A 19506-nucleotide genomic window follows, 5' to 3' on the forward strand; every position below is an offset into this window, starting at 1 on the left:
CCTCAAATTTAAGTGGAACCTCTTGTGTTCCAGTTTGTACCCATTACCCCTTGTCCTACCATTGGTTGTCACCGAGAAGAGCCTGGCTCCATCCTCCTGACACTCACCCTTTATATATCTGTAAACATTAATGAGGTCACCCCTCAGTCTCCTCCAGCCAACTCCAGTAAATTTAGAGAATAGTTAACTTCCCTTATTAGGGTGTGAGGCATTAATGGAATGATCCTTTTGCCATGTGATCTGAAAGAATTAAAGTAATTTGGGGAAAAAGCCATGGGAGATTAAAAATAACAAGTAATATATCCTTCTTTGTTTCTTTACAAATTATGGAGTTTGTATAGGAGTCTCCAGGCAATCACTGTGTGTTTGATGATTATAAGAAAGAAGATCAAAAGAAGTAATCAGTTTTTCTTGAAGATGCTTTTCACTTTTCTGCAATTCAGCAAAGTGAAACCAACATCCATCAACTCCAAAGAAATGTACCATGTCCTGCAGGAGTCATGATGAAACTTCTACGTGTCTTTTGTATTTGCAAGTAGTAGAGTATTTTGTGGAACAGATCTGTAACATATGTTTCCAAAAGTCTAAAAAGGAATGAAAGCCAGTAATTCATGCGGGAGTCAAAATGAGAGAACACACAAGCATTGTGGAAACTGAGGAGTTATACTTTTAATTTGTTTTATCTGTTGTTTTCTGGGACGTGAGCATTTGACAGCAGTTACAGAGATGTATTTTCCTGCTGTGGCTGACTCCAGATTCTGTGCTGAGCTTTTCTGTTCTATGAAGCTGGAAGTTTTATTTAATGTTTCAAGATTTCTTTAGGTGCGGTTTGCATATTCATGCTTATGACATTGGTATGTGCATGTCGAAGTGCTGTGGCCAGTTGGAAGTTGCTGAGTGCCGTTGTGTGGCAGGTTAACTTTTCATATAAATCTGTATTAACTTCGCTTTGGTAATTTTTTTTAGGACACAAAATTAGAAAACAACCTGCTTTCTGTTAAAATCACGTCTGATAATACTAGTTTCAAACATCCATTCTTTTAACTGTGGGTTACTTTATTGTTCCTTCTAACAGCAATTTTATACAGTTGTAAAGTCAAATTTGGATAAAAGTTTTAGGGAGAGATAAGATCTTTTCTAAACCACTCAATATAGTTGGGAAACATAGTTGACACACAGTTGTTTCACCAGACATACCGAAGCAGTGGTGACCTTCAGGGTAAATGCATGTTTGAACAGTTGCCCAGTTTAGCATATTGTACTTTGTGATGACTGTAGGTAAGGCATTATATACCAAAGTAGGTCTGTAGCATATGAATAAAGTCACGTTTCAAACGTCTGAAATAAGATTTAGCTTGATTTCCCAGAGGCATGGCAAACAGGCTGATTTTCAATGAGTAAAGCACATGTGAAAGCTGCCTTTATGGAAATGATCTGCTGAACTTTATCTTTTGGGGCTCCTTTTCTGTAATTCCACTAGCAGAATATCTTTGTTGGCAAAACATGACTCGGTTTTTGCTTTTAGTTGGAAAGTTATAGAATTAAAACCCAAAACTTCAGAAATTGATTTATTCAGGATCTTCTGTAAGCAGTGGGTTTTGTATGTTAGAGTTAAAACACTAAACACTATGAAGTAGAAATCGGGGATTAGATGATAGAAAGTGTGAGAATAAGGTGAATAAATATACTGTGTTTATAATTTCACACTTTCTATAGCAAATACACTTTTTTTTGAAGTGTACTGTGTAATACCTGGCAGATATGCATTGTTGTGTCATGGCTGTTGGTCTCGAATGAAGTAGCATGGTGATGTTTCTTTGTAGACACAAGGGTTCGCTATTCCTACTACTTCTGTGGAAGGTAACTGTATGGAGCAAACACACAATGTTTATCTGCAATAAAACTCCTCTAACAGCTTTCACATTTCACATCACTTGACAAGGTGTTGGCCACAATTTGCAGAGCAGTTCTCTGTACAGCTCATCGCTACACACGCTCTGCAGTGTGCTGTGTAAATGTTTTCCTGCTAGTGGGATCACATTTGATGTTATGCCATTTGTTAAAAATGAAGGAAATTACCAGTATTTGTTTTGATTACATCTTTTGCCAATAGTCTCATCAAGTTAGTGTTGGAAAGGGATGCTCAGGTACCACCAGAGGTTGCATGAGTGGTGCTTACATTTCTTGCCTCTTGTTTTTTTCCTCAGGGTTTGTTTAGCATTTGGTGGTGCTTGTTGTCTGGTACATGTCCCTGGAAATCAGGCAGTGTTGCCAAAGGTAACTAGTGACAGGTATATGTTTAGACAAAAGGAAAAAAGAATCATACAATACCAAAAATGTAGCAGTTAACATAGAGACAGGATTGCGCCAGCGCTGTCTGGATGTTCTCCTGAGTGATGAACATCTTCTGAATTGCGGTAATGGGAAAGTCTGAGAGAGGTGAGTCTCCACTAGTAAAAGGGTTTGTCTCCCATGTAAATTTTCAAAAATTCCATATAATGCTATGAATATAGATGGAGAAGTGCCAAGCTCTGTGTAGCACAAATACGTGCATTATGAATGAAAAATGATGGTAAAAACTCATCAGTAAACTAATCTTTGGAATGAATTTTTCTGTATTGTGTATGTTATCTGACATCAGGCAGCAGAGCGTGAAAAATAAATCTGCTGCTTCAAATCTATTTGACAGTGATTAGAATTTTTCACTGGGAGAAGAAAAATAGAAATCTGTAAAAGGATAAATAACTGAGATGCCTTTATGGTTTTGCTGTCCTCACTTTCAAAGAGAGAGGCTGTGCAAAAGCATCATGACTCAAAGGCCATTGCTTTTGCTTTGGAATCGGCAGACCTGCATCCTACCTGTCGAGGGCTGTGCTCTAGTGATGGCCAGAAACATGAAGTGCCCGGGTGTCTGCGGGAAAAGGTCAGGAGACTAAGAGTCTGGCAAGTTGTTAAAATGTGCAGATGGCAATTTTCTGCCAAAGCATGCGAGGAGCCCGAGTGGCAGGACCTGTCTCTGGTGGCGGGGAAGTAAAAGGCAGAAAGCAACTAAGGTCAAAGTGACTGGGAAATAAGAGTTTGGTCCCGAGGAAGAGCAGCAAGGGAGTAGTGTCGTGTGAAAATGATCAGAAAGCTGGATTTATACAGCTCAACAAACAGGTATCGCACTACAACGAACATGAAAACCAAAGAAATTTGTAGATTTTAGGAAAAAAAACCCAGAGAACAAAAAGACAACATTTTCTTAAGTCCGTTATTGAAAGGAAGGCCAAGGGAAACTGGTCTGGTGTTCAGCAGGGAGAACCATTGATCAGTGGCATCAGGAATACTTCAAATGGTTTTCCCTTCGTCTGTGAACTAACGATTGACTTAGAACTGGGACTACAGTGAGTCAGAGTACGTAAGGAAAGAAAATATTTCAAATTGTCTAGAAGTGACGAAGTTCATAGTAGACTACATTGAGGATGGGTTGCAGCAATCTGGCCTGCCAGCATTCTTTCAGAGTGCGAGAACGTGAAAGCAGAAAATAAAACAGTGTTAAAAGGTGAAAAAGGAGAGACTGGGGATTCACAGGTTCTAATCCTCTAGAATGATACTGGAAAAAAATAACCAAAACAGCTATTTCTGTGAATTTAGAACTGTGCAAGAGAGAAGAACAGAGCCAGCTTGGGTTTGTGGAGAGCAGGTCATGCCAAAGGAGGGTAGTTCCGTCAGCACTGCGAGATGGGAGGGAAAGTCATGTCCTAGAAGTCGACTTTGTGCTTTTAACAGGGCCTCAGAAGACTTTCTCGTGCTGGATGTGTGGTGATAAAAATACGTGGGAAGTATAAGATTAAACTACTGCAAGAAGTCTCACAGCTGCTCAGGGAGTTGCTATCAGTTCTTATTGGCAAAGTGAGAACATTTTGAGTGAGTGCAAATTTGTACTCTTTGAGATTTCCATCAATCTTTTGGCAATTAACAACAGCCTTCATTACCAAACTAGAGAAGAGTACCAGGCAACTGTAAGGCAAAATTACAATATGGAATAGTGCTGGCAAAATTCTGTAATTGAATGAGAGGTAAAGAAAAGGGAAAATTTCTTTATTTTGGCCAGAGCAGCTCTGTACACAAATACAGTTACGTGGGTATCACACCGCAAAAACGGACCTGGAGTTGGTCACAGGGTAAACCAGATCAATGCTGTCATGCTGTTGAAGATAAATGTACTGGGGGAAATAAATACTGCTTTCCATGAGGCCCTTCTGATAAAGCCTCTGAATATTGAGTCCAGTTTGGCATACTGTGCTTTCAGAAAGAAGGGAAGAAGAGCAGAGGAATGCAACAGGAATGAGTAGAGATCTTGAAAAAGAGCCTTGCAAAGAGTGAAGGAATTGGAGGTACTAAGTCAAAGAAAGACTGGCATTAGAATTGCAGAAACACCTCAATGACTGCCGCAAGGATGAAAATTATATGTTCTGTATGCCTGTGATGGATCAGATAAGAAGTAATGGGCTTAAATTTCAACAAGGAAAATGAAGGTTAGACATTAGGAAGAATGTGCCAAGATGAAAGCTGTCTTAGAAGTGAGCCAAAGCCCTGGGGAAGGTGCAGTCTCTGTTACCTGAGGGCTTCCTCGTTGGGTTGGGTGAGTGTCACTGATGTCAGGAGACCAGCTTAGACCCAGCGAGTGGTCTGCATGACCTCTCTAATCCCCTTTTTTAACTTTCAGGGCTGCAGTGACACCTGGGCTTGAGTTTGCTCCCAAACTTTGGGGTGGGCTCTGTCGCTGCCTTGGGATTCTGTGTTGCCTTCCTGTGTACCCTGCCTGGGAAACAGAGGCCTCTTGAATTTATAAGTACTTGCCTCTGTAAATTGAAGTAGATTTCAGTAAGTTTACAATATGAATAAGAAAAATAGAAGCCACGTGTGAATGCATCTTATGTTCTCTTCCAGCTTTGACATACCATTTTAACTAATGGAAATTTCAATCATGCATAGCTGATATAAAGGAATATAACAATCCACAATAATATTTTGATTTTAAAGTTATTTCAAAATTGACTCTCCAGCACAGTTTCTAGTTGCATTTGAAATAGTTTTCTAAATTAAAACAAAACCAAGCAGATTTGATTTTCATTCATCTGTTGTTCTTAAAATGAGGTTAAACCCGTCCAGTATTTAGAGACTATTGCAAAGAAACGTCTTCAGAAGGAAACCAACTATTTTCAGGAGTACTTTAGTGGAACAGTTCTTGAGCCAAGAATAGCAGCAGCGATTGTGCTTTGGTAGTGAAGTGGCAGCAATTCTGAGAATGCAGCCAGACCTTTAAAGAGACATGGGTTGTGTGCAGCCCAGTGCAAGAGGGTGACACTGCTCAGGTGAACACCTGACAAGAATTGAAACAGCAAATTTAAAACGTGCTCTGCTTACTGCGTAATTAATATGTATTTGGGGCAGATAGGAGGAGGAGGAAGAGCAAAGAAGTGAGCAGGGGAAATAATTGTGAAAGAGTGTATTAGACATACTGAAAGCTTGTGTGTAAATGATCCTTTGGGATTTGTATATATGCATTGAAAAAAGTTATCTACATGTGTTCTTATAGAATTTGTGATGAAAACATTTATCTCCCCCCACCACCACCTTCTGTTCACACTCTGCATGTTCAAATGTCTCAAAGAGAACTAGCCCTCTCCAGCCCGTGGCTGGGAAAAGATGGTGGGTCCCCCCTTCTGCAGGAGGCGGAGAGTGCCCTGATCTGTGGTGTTTGGGGCAGTTTTCGGTGTTTATAAACAGCCGCGCCTTTGATTAATACACTTGCATGTTTGCCACTTAGATCTTTTTGCGATAGAGGCAGGGAAGTCATTAGGGGCTTGGCAGCAGGCCCAGGTGCAGCTGGGGCTGCTGCTCCCCCAGTGAGGCCGGAGCTGCCGAGGGGCTGGTGGTGGGGCAGGCAGCAGGTGTCAGTGGGGCAGGAGCTGTTGGCGAGGCAGGCAGGAGGTGTCAATGGGGCAGGGGCTGTCAGTGGGGCGGGCAGGAAGTGTTGGTGGGGCAGGCAGGAGCTGTTGGTGGGGCGGGCAGGAAGTGTTGGTGGGGCAGGCAGGGGGTGTTGGTGGGGCAGGCAGGGGGTGTTGGTGGGGAAGGCAGGAGCTGTTGTTAGGGCAGGCAGGAGGTGTTGATGGGGGAGGAGGTGTCAGTGGGGCAGGCAGGAGGTGTCGGTGGGACAGGAGCTGTTGGTAGGGCAGGCAGAGGGTGTTGGTGGGACAGGAGCTGTCTGTGGGCCGGGCTGGACGTGTCTGTGGGGCGGGTAGGAGGGGTCAGTGGGGCAGGCAGAAGCTGTCAGTGGGGCTGCAGGAGGTGTCAGTGGGGCTGCAAGAGGTGGCCGTGGGGCAGGAGCTGTCGGTGGGGCAGGAGGCGGGAGCCGCTGCCCGTGCAGGCGGTCGGCAGCGCCCGCGTCTTCTCTTGGCTGACTTTCAAAAACAGAAGAAAAGCAGCCAGGCTGCTAATTGTGGCTGGGTCCTGAAGTGAAAATGTTTTGTGACAGTTGAAAGAATTTAAAGAGGAAGGAAGATCGGTTTAGTGTCAGCTGCAATTAGATAATCAAAGCTTAAAAACCCCACTCTGTTGATACCTTCACCTAGAGCGGGGGAGCGGAGCGAGGGAAGGGGGAGGAGGGCTGTGCGTGGAAAGGGCATTTCCACAGCCAGTGCAGCCGAGGCCCGAGCTCGCTCGCAGGTTGTCTGGGCGCTCGCTCGCACAGAGCGATTTTCTTGGCAGCTCTACAGGATGAGGCTCACACTGTACACAGCCGACATATTGAAGCCGAGAGCCCTGGAGAACGTAGATGCAGGAGTAGAAACAGCTCTGCACACAATGTAGCGTCTCCTAGGATGGTTGGGCGACTCCTTTCTTCAGGTATTTTATTACCCATCAGCCCTTTTTAGAGCCAAAAAAAAAAAAAAAAGGAAAGTAACCCTAACCCTGAGATAATAGCATCTGCTTCTGTTAAATCAATTTATTACATAACATTTCAGAGCGAGCGCAGCAGCACAGCGTCCTAAGCTTTTGGCTGCGTTTCAGGTTTGATAAAATGGCGTCTTCGCAGCGAGCTGCTTGCTAAAGATACATTGCACCGAGCAGAAAAATGCTATTATTTGATGTTTTCTACTGCTGCTTTTGTTTCAGAGAGGTAGCACTTAGTGAAATCTCTACTAATCATGAGAAATGTTTAGTTTTGCTTGTGCTCTTAATGCATTTAAAAGCTTTCAGCGTCAGAGGAAAGGAACTACATTTTAATGTTGTGGTGCAGAAAATTAAAACAGGATAATAGGCTTTCCCTCTTGTGTACTTAACTATGGTTTAGTTTTAAAATAAAGCAAGCTGCTTTATTCAGTGCTTCCGTCTCTTTTCTGTCTTTCCACGTTATGTACGCGGTTCGAGATTTCAGCTTGCTAACATCTGTGGGGCTTGCTGTAAGCCCGCTTTGTAAGTGCCTTCAAATAGATGACGGCTTTGAAATGTGTCCCTTGCCTCAGTGAATGCCTAGAGCTGGATGTAGCAGGCAGCCTGAAATATTAGCACGGCAATTCCCAGATTTTCTGCTTTATTTTATTTTATTCTTTAGAATAGGTGCTTGTATCATCGTTTTGTCTTAGGAATTAGCCTACATTTGATCCAGCACTTAAAATGTTTCTGGAAATTCTTATTTAATTCAAACTTTAAAAAAAAAATATATATATATATAAAGTGTCTTTTAAAGATCTGCTCATGTTGAATTGAAAACTGTTTCTTTTGGGGAGAGAAAGTAATTTGCCCTTTTTTCCTGATTTCCTGCTGACAATCACTAACCTTTGTGTGACAAGTAAAACCCCCAGCAGGGCTGTCACTGGCCCTGGGGATTTTTCTGTCTCCTGTGTGTCAAAGCAAACAGCGCTGGCCGTAATCTGTCCTTTGGGCAGGACGGGACGAGCCAGTGTACCTGGGTGCTGTTACGCTGACCAACATGAGCTGAAAAATAAAACTGGGAATAAGAGAGAGAGTCACTATTAGCTCTGATTTAAAATCGGACGGGCAAAACTTATTATTAATGTGGTTCTCATTAAAAGTTTATCCCAGGCTTTGCCATTGCTCACCCCCTCCGTACTTTAGCTCCTAAATCAGCTGAGAGTTATGTTATAGTTGAGGATGCAGAATTTTACCGAGCAGCATTTGAACTAATGACAGTAATGGAAGTTCTGAAGATGCAGTTTCTTTTAGCTCTGCTGAATGAATAAAAATGAAAAATATTATTGTAAATGACATTTTCAGAGGAGAATTGAAGCTTTGGGGAAACTGCTTGTGCAGGCAAAGTGTTTTGCTTGTCTACGAAATGAACAGCTTCTCCCGTTTCACTCCACTCATACTTTACATTTGTAATCTATGTAAACATCAAACTGATTTTGTAAGCGATTATTCATGTTCATTAGCAAACATAGCCAAAAATGTTTTCTATTTTTAATATGTACTAAATTGAAGTTGGTGTTGGGTACAGTGTAGAATAACACCAGCAATCTCCTCCCAGCTCATTAAGGATATTATTTGAAAAACAAAATAAAATACAGCCCTCATGCTTATTGGTAGCGCTGGTGCATTTTTCAGGTAGCGTGTATGATTGCAATTTGACAGAAGTTGTATGCTTGTTTCAAACAACTTAGAGCTGTTATTCGCAGATTAATTTTTCCTTCCTGATTGCTGAAGAAATGTTGTTAATCAAGGGAACCCATATTTTTTTAGAAAAGATGCATAATTAAGTTTTTCAAACACAAAGTTCTAATTTCAAACTCGATTTCGCTTTGCGCTGTACCTGCGCCAGGGTTTCCTGACACCGAATACCTGCGGTTCCTGTTCCTGAGGTTTTGGTTCAAGTCTTTGCTGGGTTCAGAGGAAGGGTAGAAGTGCTGCTGGTGGACTGCGGTGCCTTGTGTCTGACCTTCGCATACATACAGAGCAACTGATTCTTAAGAATTATTTTGCTAAATGTGTTTCCCACTTCTGTCTTAACAGCTTTGAAAATAAAATACTGGCAATTTTTATGAAGAGTTGCTTTCCTAGAAAGTTGCAGGAAATTTCTGTGTTCAAAAAAACCAACCAAAAAATTTTCTAGATTTAATAACCTAAAATATTTTGCTTTCATTGTTTTTCCCTGATGTTTAAAGTCCTTATGGATTAAGTAGGACTGTGCTTCTCTTTGGTTATTTAAATTATAGGAATGATCTTGTAATCTGGAGAAAATGGAAAATCTTTTGGTTCTTTGCTTGTAGAGACGGGAATATAGAAAGTTCTCTCTTCAACAGAGTCAGTTTTTGCACCTTTCTCTTTAGGTTGTGATTATTTTTCCTTTATCTGTCCTGTTTCTTCCAAGTTTTAGAGCAGCAGCCTTGGTGTTAGATCTAATTGTTCCAGTAACTGTTTGGACACAGCGTAGTTGTTGCATGCACTGCTTATTTTATGTCACCTAAAATTTATTGTAACTCCTGTCAAAGTAACCATGTTCTGATCAGTCAGTGATTAGTGTTGGGGGTATAATCTGAATCTCAGTAACAGGAACTATGCGGCCAGTACGCAAAAAGGAGCAATTATGAGTCGCAAACCAAAAGCGAAGGGGTTAGAGCTGCGGCCTTGCCAGATGTACCTGGTGCGATACTGTGATGTGCTTATCCCAGCTGAGACACTTGACCATTTTCTGCTTTTAATGTGGGCATCTCTTGGTCTTCATAGTTCTTACCTCTCATAATTTTATTTTCTTCTCTTTTATGCGACTGCTCTTCAAAATCCTGGAATCATATTTAATGAATCATTTTGCTCCCTACTCTGAGGAGTCTTTCTAAGCTGTTTTGTCATCTTCCTCTTCCAATCCCACCCCTTCCCTTTACTTTGTCTCCTGGCTGCTCTCAAACTTGAGCATCACTTTAACCACCATCCTTGGGGGAGAGGGTAAAGAGAAAGCAATGATTAAACAAGCAGCTCTCTTCCATCTCATTGATCCTAGTGCCATTTTTGTGGGGTTTGAGACATCTTCCTCTGTGCTCTTGATCCTTCTTCCCACACCTGCCCTGCACAGACACTCTTGCCTTGAGCAGCACCAACCTGCTCCCTGGCACTCGCACACGTAGCGTAGCTTAGATTTCAGCCTTGACAAGACCTTTTTGTTGGAACAATGTATTTCAAGCCGCTTTTAAACCTTTCTGTCACGTCTGAACTGTAGTGCCGAATCTCACCACCCACAGTGTTGAAAAAAAATCTCACATAACTCTTCTTATCTGGTTCCTTGCTTGCCTCAACTTCTTATCTTCTGGCCTGGCCTGCCGCGGCTTTTTTCCTTTGTTCGTTTCTGTTCTGCTAAGAATGCCGCTTGGCTCATTTTTCTGACCCTGTTGACCCTTTTTAAAGTTGTTTGAATGGCTTTCTTTCACCTTCTGTGCCTTATCTGGGATTCTTGTCTCTATTTAACACCTGTGCAGCAAACCTGGGTTATCAGGTAAATTTTCAACCTACTTCCTTAGCTCTGTAATGTAACCGGTTGGCTTTATCCAGGACTAACATGATGCTTTTCCTTTCTAGCCGTTGCACATAGGGGAGAGAATCCAGGTAAATCCAAGTGGCTCCTTTCACCTTCTCTTTTGAATTTGTCACATGCTTTTCAATTATTTAGCTCTTTTTGTTGGGCTTTTCCTGACATCATGAGATGCGTGATGAACTAAGACTCTTTTCCTTTCTCTGACATTCATACTTTGCCCTCAGTTGATTTATGTTAAAAAAACAAGCAAGCTGCACTCTCTCCTCGTTTAGGGTGTTTTCTTCATCTTGATAAATCTTCAGGAGGCAACCAAGTAATCACCTCTCTCGTGTGAAAAGCTACAGGTGAAATGTGTGAATAAGAAGACTTTGTCAAAGAGAGAGGACTTTTTATATTCTTGGAACAATTTTCTGCAGTATTAGAACACCTCTAACTGGAGGCAGTTAGGAGAGCTAATCACACCAAAATATTTGTGATTTAAATGAATGCATATTAGGCATCTACTGTTAACAGCTTATTTGGGAGGTTTGTTGCATCCATCTTCCCCACAAAATATTCTTCGTATTAAAATAATAAAAAATAAGAAGTCATCTTTCTACAGATTTACAGCAAGTAAAAATTAATGAAATCCACAATTTTTAACTTACATGTATGAAGTTTTGTCATTTATCTAGACAAGCAGTTAAGAGGACCTGTTCTGTCAATTATCTCTAATTTACAACCCTAGGATCAGACTGAATTACTTGCTATAAAACTATCAAAAGAAACTAAAAGGAGTAATCTGTGCTAGAAATCATGTAGAGAACAATCAGGATAGAAAGTAAACGCAAAAACTTGACCTAAGCTTGTGTTCTTAGCATGAGATGTGTCTTCCAGATTTATTTTGTACTGTAGCAAGCAATTCGGATGCTCAATAGCTTTTGTTTAAGTTTTTGGATTAGCATCTATGTTTGAGGATGTGGGAGATGCTCAGAAAAGATTGCGTTCTATCTATCTTACAACCTAGCATTGATTTTCATTGGTTTTGGGGGAAACTGGACTGTGTCTGCAACTGCAAAAGAATGTTTAAACTGCACGTAAATCATAAGTTTCTTGACAAAACTGTTATTTAGAAATGCTCAAGTTCTCTGCTAAAATGTAAGTTACAGTAGTGGTGTTTAAGTGTATAACTGACACTGAGGTAGCTGTCAGTATTTGCTCCTTTATTTGCAGGAAGGGTTGAAAACCTAAATGAAGTATGAGTTTAATGTATTGAGTGTGATGGGCATGTGGATGTAATATCTAACGCCAGGCAGACATTTTACATATTGTATTGGATGTTCTATCTTTGTGCTTCTCTGAAAAATGAGAATTGAATCAAAGTAGATGTAAGAGTCTGCTAGATATATTTTTCTGTTTTTTTTCCAAATTTGCTTTTTAGATTTTTCACACAGGTTGGTGTATTTGCTATCCTTATTTATTGCCTGCTCGTCATGGTTACTAATATACTGAGGGATACAAAACACTCTTGTTGCTTTGTTCTGAAGCTGAATGGTTCCATTATTTTAATTGAGACTTTTGCCGGATTTTAAAAAAAAAAGAGCATCATGCTTTATTGTGGTGAGGAAAATTACTATATTATGTTAGAGAATGTAGTCTGAATTTTAGCAGAATGCAGTGCTGTGCCTAGCGATGTAAAATAGTGCTTGAACAGTGGACTCATTCTGAACCTTGTTGGATCCTTTCAGATCTCAGCCACAGTGGATTGGGAGACCATTATGAGAATTCCCACTGGGGACAGCAGCCCGCTTTCAGGAGTGAAGGCAACTGCAGCTGGGATAAAGTGATAATAGACAGGACTGACAAGGAAGCGTGGCCTTCCATTACCGGAGCTGAGACTGAGTCTGCCTCAGAATGTACTACAGACACTGACTCTGCCTCCAACTGTGGCTCAGAGAACAGTAGCATGGCTACAGGGAGTGCCCAAGGCAACTTCACTGGACATACAAAGAAAACTAATGGCAATAATGGCGCCAACGGAGCACTCGTCCAAAGCACTTCGAACCAGAGTGCCCTTGGAGCTGGTGGAGCCAATGGTAACGGCAACTCGGCCAGAGTGTGGGGGGTGGCTGGGGGCTCCGGCTCTGGCCTAGCTCACTGCTCTGCCAGTGGTGGGGATGGAAAGATGGACAACATGATGGGAGATGGTAGAAGTCAGAACTGCTGGGGTGCTTCCAACTCGAATGCTGGCATTAATCTTAACCTTAACCCTAATGCCAATCCAGCTGCCTGGCCTGTACTTGGACATGAAGGAACTGTGGGAGCAGGCAACCCTTCCAGTATTTGCAGTCCGGTCAGTGCCATAAGTCAGAACATGGGCAACCAGAATGGGAACCCAACAGGCACCTTAGGTGCTTGGGGAAACTTGCTGCCGCAAGAGAGCACAGAACCACAAACGTCCACTTCTCAGAATGTGTCTTTCAGCGTACAACCTCAGAACCTTAACACTGATGGACCAAATAACACTAACCCCATGAACTCTTCACCAAACCCTATCAATGCAATGCAGACAAACGGACTGCCGAACTGGGGGATGGCCGTTGGTATGGGGGCCATCATCCCGCCCCACCTGCAAGGCCTTCCTGGTGCTAACGGAACATCAGTTTCTCAAGTCAGTGGGGGCAGTGGTGAAGGAATGGGCAGTTCAGTGTGGGGGATGTCCCCAGGTAATCCTGCCACAGGAAACAGCAATTCTGGGTTCAGTCAGGGGAATGGAGACACTGTGAACTCAGCATTAAGTGCTAAACAAAATGGATCCAGCAGTGCTGCGCAAAAGGAAGGAAACGGCGCGAGCGCCTGGGACTCGGGGCCTCCTTCTGGTCCCGGGGTGCTCGCGTGGGGCAGGGGCGGTGGCAACAGCAGCGTGGGCAGTATGCATTCTGGAGCTTGGGGCCACCCCAACCGTAGCACCAGTAACGGGGTGAACGGTGAATGGGGCAAGCCCCCCAACCAGCATTCCAATAGCGACATCAATGGGAAAGGATCAACAGGGTGGGATGGCTCTAGTGTTAGCAGTCCGAATCCCGCCATGCAGCAGGGCAACGAACAAATGAACTCTTGGGCCAAAGCTGCGGCGTCTGGCACCACAGCTAGCGAAGGGAGTAACGACAGCGGCGGGAGTCAAAACGAAGGCAGTACTGGGAGGGAGGGGGCTGGAGAGGGCAGGAGGAGAGACAAAGGGATGATAGACCAAGGGCAAATTCAGTTGCCAAGAAATGACCTTGACCCCAGGGTCCTGTCCAATACAGGGTGGGGACAGACCCCTGTAAAGCAAAACACTGCCTGGGAATTTGAAGAGTCCCCAAGGTCTGAACGCAAGAATGACAATGGAACAGAGGCCTGGGGTTGTGCAGCTACTCAATCTTCAAACTCAGGGGGGAAGAACGATGGGTCCATCATGAACAGTACAAATACCTCTTCAGTATCTGGGTGGGTCAACTCTCCACCGGCAGCTGTTCCAACAAATACAGGTTGGGGAGACAATAACAACAAAGCACCAAACGGCCCAGGGGGGTGGGGAGAGTCAGCAAGCTCTACTACTGTTAATAATGCTGCTGCTGCCAAAAGCGGCCACGCTTGGAGTGGGACCGCAAATCAGGAGGACAAATCACCCACCTGGGGTGAACCTCAGAAACCCAAATCTCAAAACTGGGGAGATGGACAGAAATCAAATCCAAGCTGGACTTCAGGAGGTGGAGACTGGACAGATTCATCATCTGTTCCTGGACACTTGGGTGATGGGAAGAAGAATGGATCTGGATGGGATTCTGACAATAGATCGGGGTCTGGTTGGAATGATTCCACAAGGTCTGGGACCAGCGGGTGGGGAAATGGCACAAACAGCAAGGCTAATACAGGTACAAGTTGGGGGGAATCTTTAAAGCCAGGCCCCCAACAAAACTGGGCTAATAAACCCCAGGACAACAATGTGAGTAACTGGGGAGGAGCTGCTTCTGTCAAACAGACGGGGTCGGGGTGGGTTGGTGGGCCAGTGCCAGCCAAACAAAAAGAGAACTGTGAGGCAACTGGCTGGGAAGAGCCATCTCCACCGTCCATTCGCCGCAAGATGGAAATCGATGATGGTACCTCAGCTTGGGGCGACCCAAATTACAACAACAACAAGACTGTAAACATGTGGGATAGAAATAATCCTATAATTCAGAGCAGTACCACAACCAATACCACCACCACTAGCACCATTATCAACACAAATATGGTTGAACCTCAGCCATCGCACCAGTCAAGTGCCCAGCCGAACCGGTCCCCACTGCTTGGTCCAGGTATGAAAATAGTTTTATAATATACTTTATGCCAGTATTGATGACTGAACGCTGTCTGGCCTGATCACTGTGTAGTTGCCCATCCTGTATTTATGTCATACAATAAGTTCATTCATTTACTCTGAAGCAGCGTTAACTTTTGTCTTGAGGACAGAACTGTGGAACCCGACACGCAAGCTTGTACAGTCCAGTGAATGTAAGAAAGGCTTGAAACAACACCCAGTCAGAACCATGCCTGGATCCTTGCATTGCTGATCCATATTTATCTCTTCAGGCCTTCTACAGTTCTTAGCATTTTCTTGTAGTTCAACCACTTGAGAGTTCGAGGTCGTCTTGCTGCTTTTTTCACTTACTTGTTTCTGTTACCATGTCTCGGGCTTTGTTCTTGTTTAGACACCGTGCATCTGTTTCTTTTCTATAAACCATATTTCTTGGCAACAGATGTTTTTCAACAACCGCATGAATCTAGATTGTTGCTGTTCCTCTGTTATCTTTTATGAAGAAAGTTCTCTTCCATAGTTCAGGTCTCCAGCTCATGTAGTATCTTGGACTTTCATGTGATTCTTATAAAGCCAGATTGGTTAAAGATGTTAATATTCAGGGTGGCTGGGAAAAGTCATTCTGACTTCAGCTGGGTTCCAAAGAAAGTTTTTAAGCATTTAGGGATTTTTCTAATCAAAGATGAGATGCTGTTGTAGACAAGCAGCAAGGAATAAAAATGGGGGAGAAAAATGAGAGAAATGTTTAGGAGGGAGGTATTGAAATAAAAGTTACCAGCAGCCCTGCCCTGTATCATGACCACAGACTTCCCAAACTAAATCCAATCTTGCAATGCACTTTAAAATTCTTCACTGGATTTTTGTCTCCAAGTTTTTGTTTCGTCTTGGTCATGGCTAAATATTGACTTTTTTACTGTCTCTTTCTCCAAGTGGGATTTGTTCTCCTTCTCTTATTTCCATCATTTTTCTTTTTGATGTTTTGAAATAATTCAAACTTTAATGTCTGTGTAAAAATAGTCTCATGTTCCCTACTCTGGTCAAATATTTTAATAGTTGAGTGTATCTATTTTAATAAAACAACATGTTCTCCAGAAAGAGAAATCTTTAAATAGGTTTGTACTTGTCAGTGTGACACACGCAATCTGTAATTCCTTTACTTTAGACTTATTTCATCCATATTTAAAACTTTACCCGTGAAGCTGACAATTGAAATTTCTGATCTGTAGTGGAGGTATCATGAAAGTGGGGTTTGTTTGGTTTTGGTGTTGTTTGTTCATTAAGCTGATTTTTGGGTCATTACATCTGTGCTTGTAAAACTGGTCACATACAGCAAGGTATTGTTAATGCTGTTCAAATAATCTAACACCTTGCAGAGCAAAGTTTACTGCTTTGCCAGGCACTTTATGGTTCCCTGTTACTCAGGGAATATCATTAATAAGAAGCCCTGGATTCCGTTCTGTATTAGCTCTAAGATGGCACAGTTGCACATCCTAAAAGCAAAGAAGTGGATTTTGATGTTGCTGTACATCGAGTTTGCTGTTCACAAAGGAGTAACAGTCCCTTTTGACTTTTAAGCTTATACTGTATTAGTTTAGAAACGGAGGCCAAGTTACAGTCTTGTTATTCAAGTTGTCACCCAGCCCCAGAAGTTCTCAAAATTCTTTTGAATACAGAACTTAAAAGCTGTTGATGGGAAGCAGATGTTGGTACGCGCTTGATGGTAATGCATAATGCTCTAAGGAGTTTCTTTTCTATTGAAAAAAAAAAAGATAGAATATGTGATAAACATAATCCTCTCTGGTATAGGAGCTTGCTTCCAAACCAGTGGTGAGTTTAGGAAGATGAGCAGAAAGCTAGTGCTTTGGATTTAGATTCAATTTTAATCTAAATTACTTGTGCGTTATTCTTTTAACTCTTGCAACTTTGATACGAAGGCAATAAGAAGTGAGAAAATGTTTTCCAAAAAGGGATGATTAGAGATTTCTGGGTCCCAAAGAGCACCAGGTCCTTCCTCCAAGTGCTGAGGAGGGGACTCAGTGCTCTCCTTTTCCCCTTAGGCAGGTTCCAACCACCATCCTCCAGCTGAGAAAAGAAACAATGAAAGATAATGTAGGCTTCCCTATGGAGATTTTTGGGTTGAAAATGAAGGTCTTTGTGGTTCCTAAAGAGTAAGGAGCTTGAGTTTTAAAAATCTGAACCAGGTCTAAATTCCAAAAGCTCTGAACATCTCCCTGTTCCTTTCAGAATCCAGTGCCATTGTCTCAGTGCGACTTCTGTGCCATTCACAGCATGAAATTTATGTGAAACACTGATTATAAGTGATGCGGTTTCCTTGCTTCGAACTTTGAGCAGAGCGGATTTGAAACCAGATGAGTTTTGAGCTCCTTTAGGGTGCTCGTGTGTAAGAACCTGAAATCCTGTTGTGGGTGCTCAGCCCTGGGACAGATGGGGGATGCCCAGAGACCTGCCCTTGGTTTTCAAACAAGGGTGGAAGCCGAGTAAGAGCGTCCCTAACGCTGGAAGGTGTGGAGCCCCAGCACATGAACTGGAATACCTTTCAAAACACAAAGACTTGAAAGGTTAAGGGTTATAGGTGACTCTTAAATACATATATAACCCTCCCTTTTACACACACCCTGCCCAGCAGATTATGTATTTTCTATTATTAGCACACTAACTAGTGACTAGTTAGTAAACAATCTCTGTTCTACCTGTTTTCTTCCTTCTTCATCTCCATAAGGTTCTAATATTTTGATTTGCCTGTATTGTAGTCATATGCTCTGGTATTTATCACAAACCAAACAACTTCAAGGCAAACAGTTTCTGTCATCCAAATGGCCATGGGGTTATTTTGAGGGAAAACAACTGCATCCTGCCACAGCTTAGTGAACATTTCACTTTCCCTTGAGGATTTCCTGTTGGCCGGGGCCCAATGTTAATTATGTTTTTATTTCTATAAAACAAAGCTCTGCCAATGTGTCCATGTTTATTACTCGCTGTGATCTTTTTGTTTCTTGCAATTCTAACAGTGCTTTTAAACTTCAGTGTTAAAACCTCACTTTCTTGCCAAAGAACCCTTTGATGGAGCTTATTCTGTTGCAAAACAACACTCATGCAGATCTGAGTGTTATTTAAGGCATGGAGCTTTTTCTCAGGAAAGCCTAAATGCATATTGTTTTCCTAGAGAAAATAAGTTTTCTCTTGAGCAGAATTTTTGAAAATTTTAGGCTGGTTTGGATTTTGAGACCACTGAATGTGTTTTCCTTTCAAACAGCTGTGGAAAGGAACTTAAAAGTAGCTTCTTGCTTTGATTCAACCACTGTGATGGTGTTTGTGAGCTGCTTTTATTGCGAGGTACATGATGGTGCTGGAGAGCATCCCACTGCCAGAGGGAAACTGATGGCACTGCAGGCTCCTTGACCCAATATTCCACCTTCGCTGTTTCAAATATGAAGCCTACTGGCTTATTTTTAAAATGGGTGAAAAACCTTGTTTTTTTTTTTTTTTTTTAAATCCTTCGGCAAATACAAAGGAAATTTCTGCTTGTACCTGTAGAATTTTGCATCATTCATTCAAAAATGTAACTTTATCCACAGAATCACAGAATGTCAGGGATCGGAAGGGACCTCGAAAGATCATCTAGTCTCTTTCCAGACAAAACCTTTAATAAAATGTCCATCTTTGAAAGAATTGATGAGAAGAAACCATTCCTCTCATCACTGTTCTCTCCTTCCCCTTGCTTCAGCAGGCTGGGGAGAAATGCCTACTGTCCACACCAAGACCGAAGCTCCTTGGGGAGAGCCCTCGTCCCCTTCTGCTGCGGTGGATAACGGCACTTCGGCCTGGGGGAAGCCCCCCAGCAGCGGTACCGGGTGGGGAGATAATCCTGCCGAGCCGGCAGGGACGTACGGAAGAACAAACGCTCCAGCTGCTGCCCCAGCACTGTGCAAACCAGGTGTGTGCCTGGGTGTCACTGTCACAAAATGGGGGGAAAGGGCCAAGTCTGTTTGCTTCTCCCAGTATTTTTCAACAGCACTTCTTCTGGTTTTCTGTGCGTTTACGTCAGAGGCGTTCTTAATAAGTTCATGCTCAAAACTCCATTAGCTGTCTCAAAACAGTAGTAATATTCCAGATACCAAGCTCATACAAAAATATGAATACAGTGCATCAATCCAGTCACTTTAAAGGTATTCCCTAGAGTATTTTTGCGTACTTCTAAAGCAGCACAGCAGGGACACGGGAAACTGGGAAACTGCAGAAGAACATGAATAGTACTTATCACTCGCTGCCTTAAAGAAACCTGGACCGGGCTGTGAAGCAGCTGAGGTCAATCAAGATAGGATTGATTGTGGTAGGAGAAGAAGTACATGAGAAGGACTAGTCATAACTATTCTGTTAAGCTGAGGGAGTGGATATCTTCTTCACCTATTAAAACTGTTCCTAGGTACAGCAACTGCTTCGTGGTTCCTAATGTTATTTGATAAAAATCCTCCATCTCAAAATGCCTTGCTGTTTTGATAGTGATAGTCTTTAAGTTTCAATCCTGTAAAAATGCTATACTGAGAGATAGTTAAAAGGCCCAGAAAAACCTAAAAAGAGGAGTTAGAGGCCTTAACATGAGTAATCCCAGCTTTACACAGAGTAAACAGAATAA

At 42.5% G+C, this 19506-nt stretch overlaps 1 protein-coding gene across 14 annotated transcripts in view; it reads left to right on the forward strand.

The window, feature by feature from the left end:
* Positions 1–19506, forward strand: part of TNRC6C (trinucleotide repeat containing adaptor 6C) — a 278770-nt gene that overhangs the window by 233153 nt on the left and 26111 nt on the right. For 11 of the 14 annotated variants that reach the window (XM_082066871.1, XM_082066872.1, XM_082066874.1 and 8 more), the window contains 2 exons: positions 12262–14853; positions 18598–18807. In XM_082066871.1, coding sequence (XP_081922997.1) covers positions 12262–14853; positions 18598–18807 — 2802 coding nt within the window. The remainder of the gene's footprint in view (positions 1–12261; positions 14854–18597; positions 18808–19506) is intronic. The other 3 variants (XM_082066864.1, XM_082066877.1, XM_082066869.1) reach the window with 3 other exon arrangements.

Source organism: Streptopelia decaocto (genome assembly GCF_964273445.1).
Source record: "Streptopelia decaocto genome assembly, chromosome: 16".
NCBI lineage: Eukaryota > Metazoa > Chordata > Aves > Columbiformes > Columbidae > Streptopelia > Streptopelia decaocto.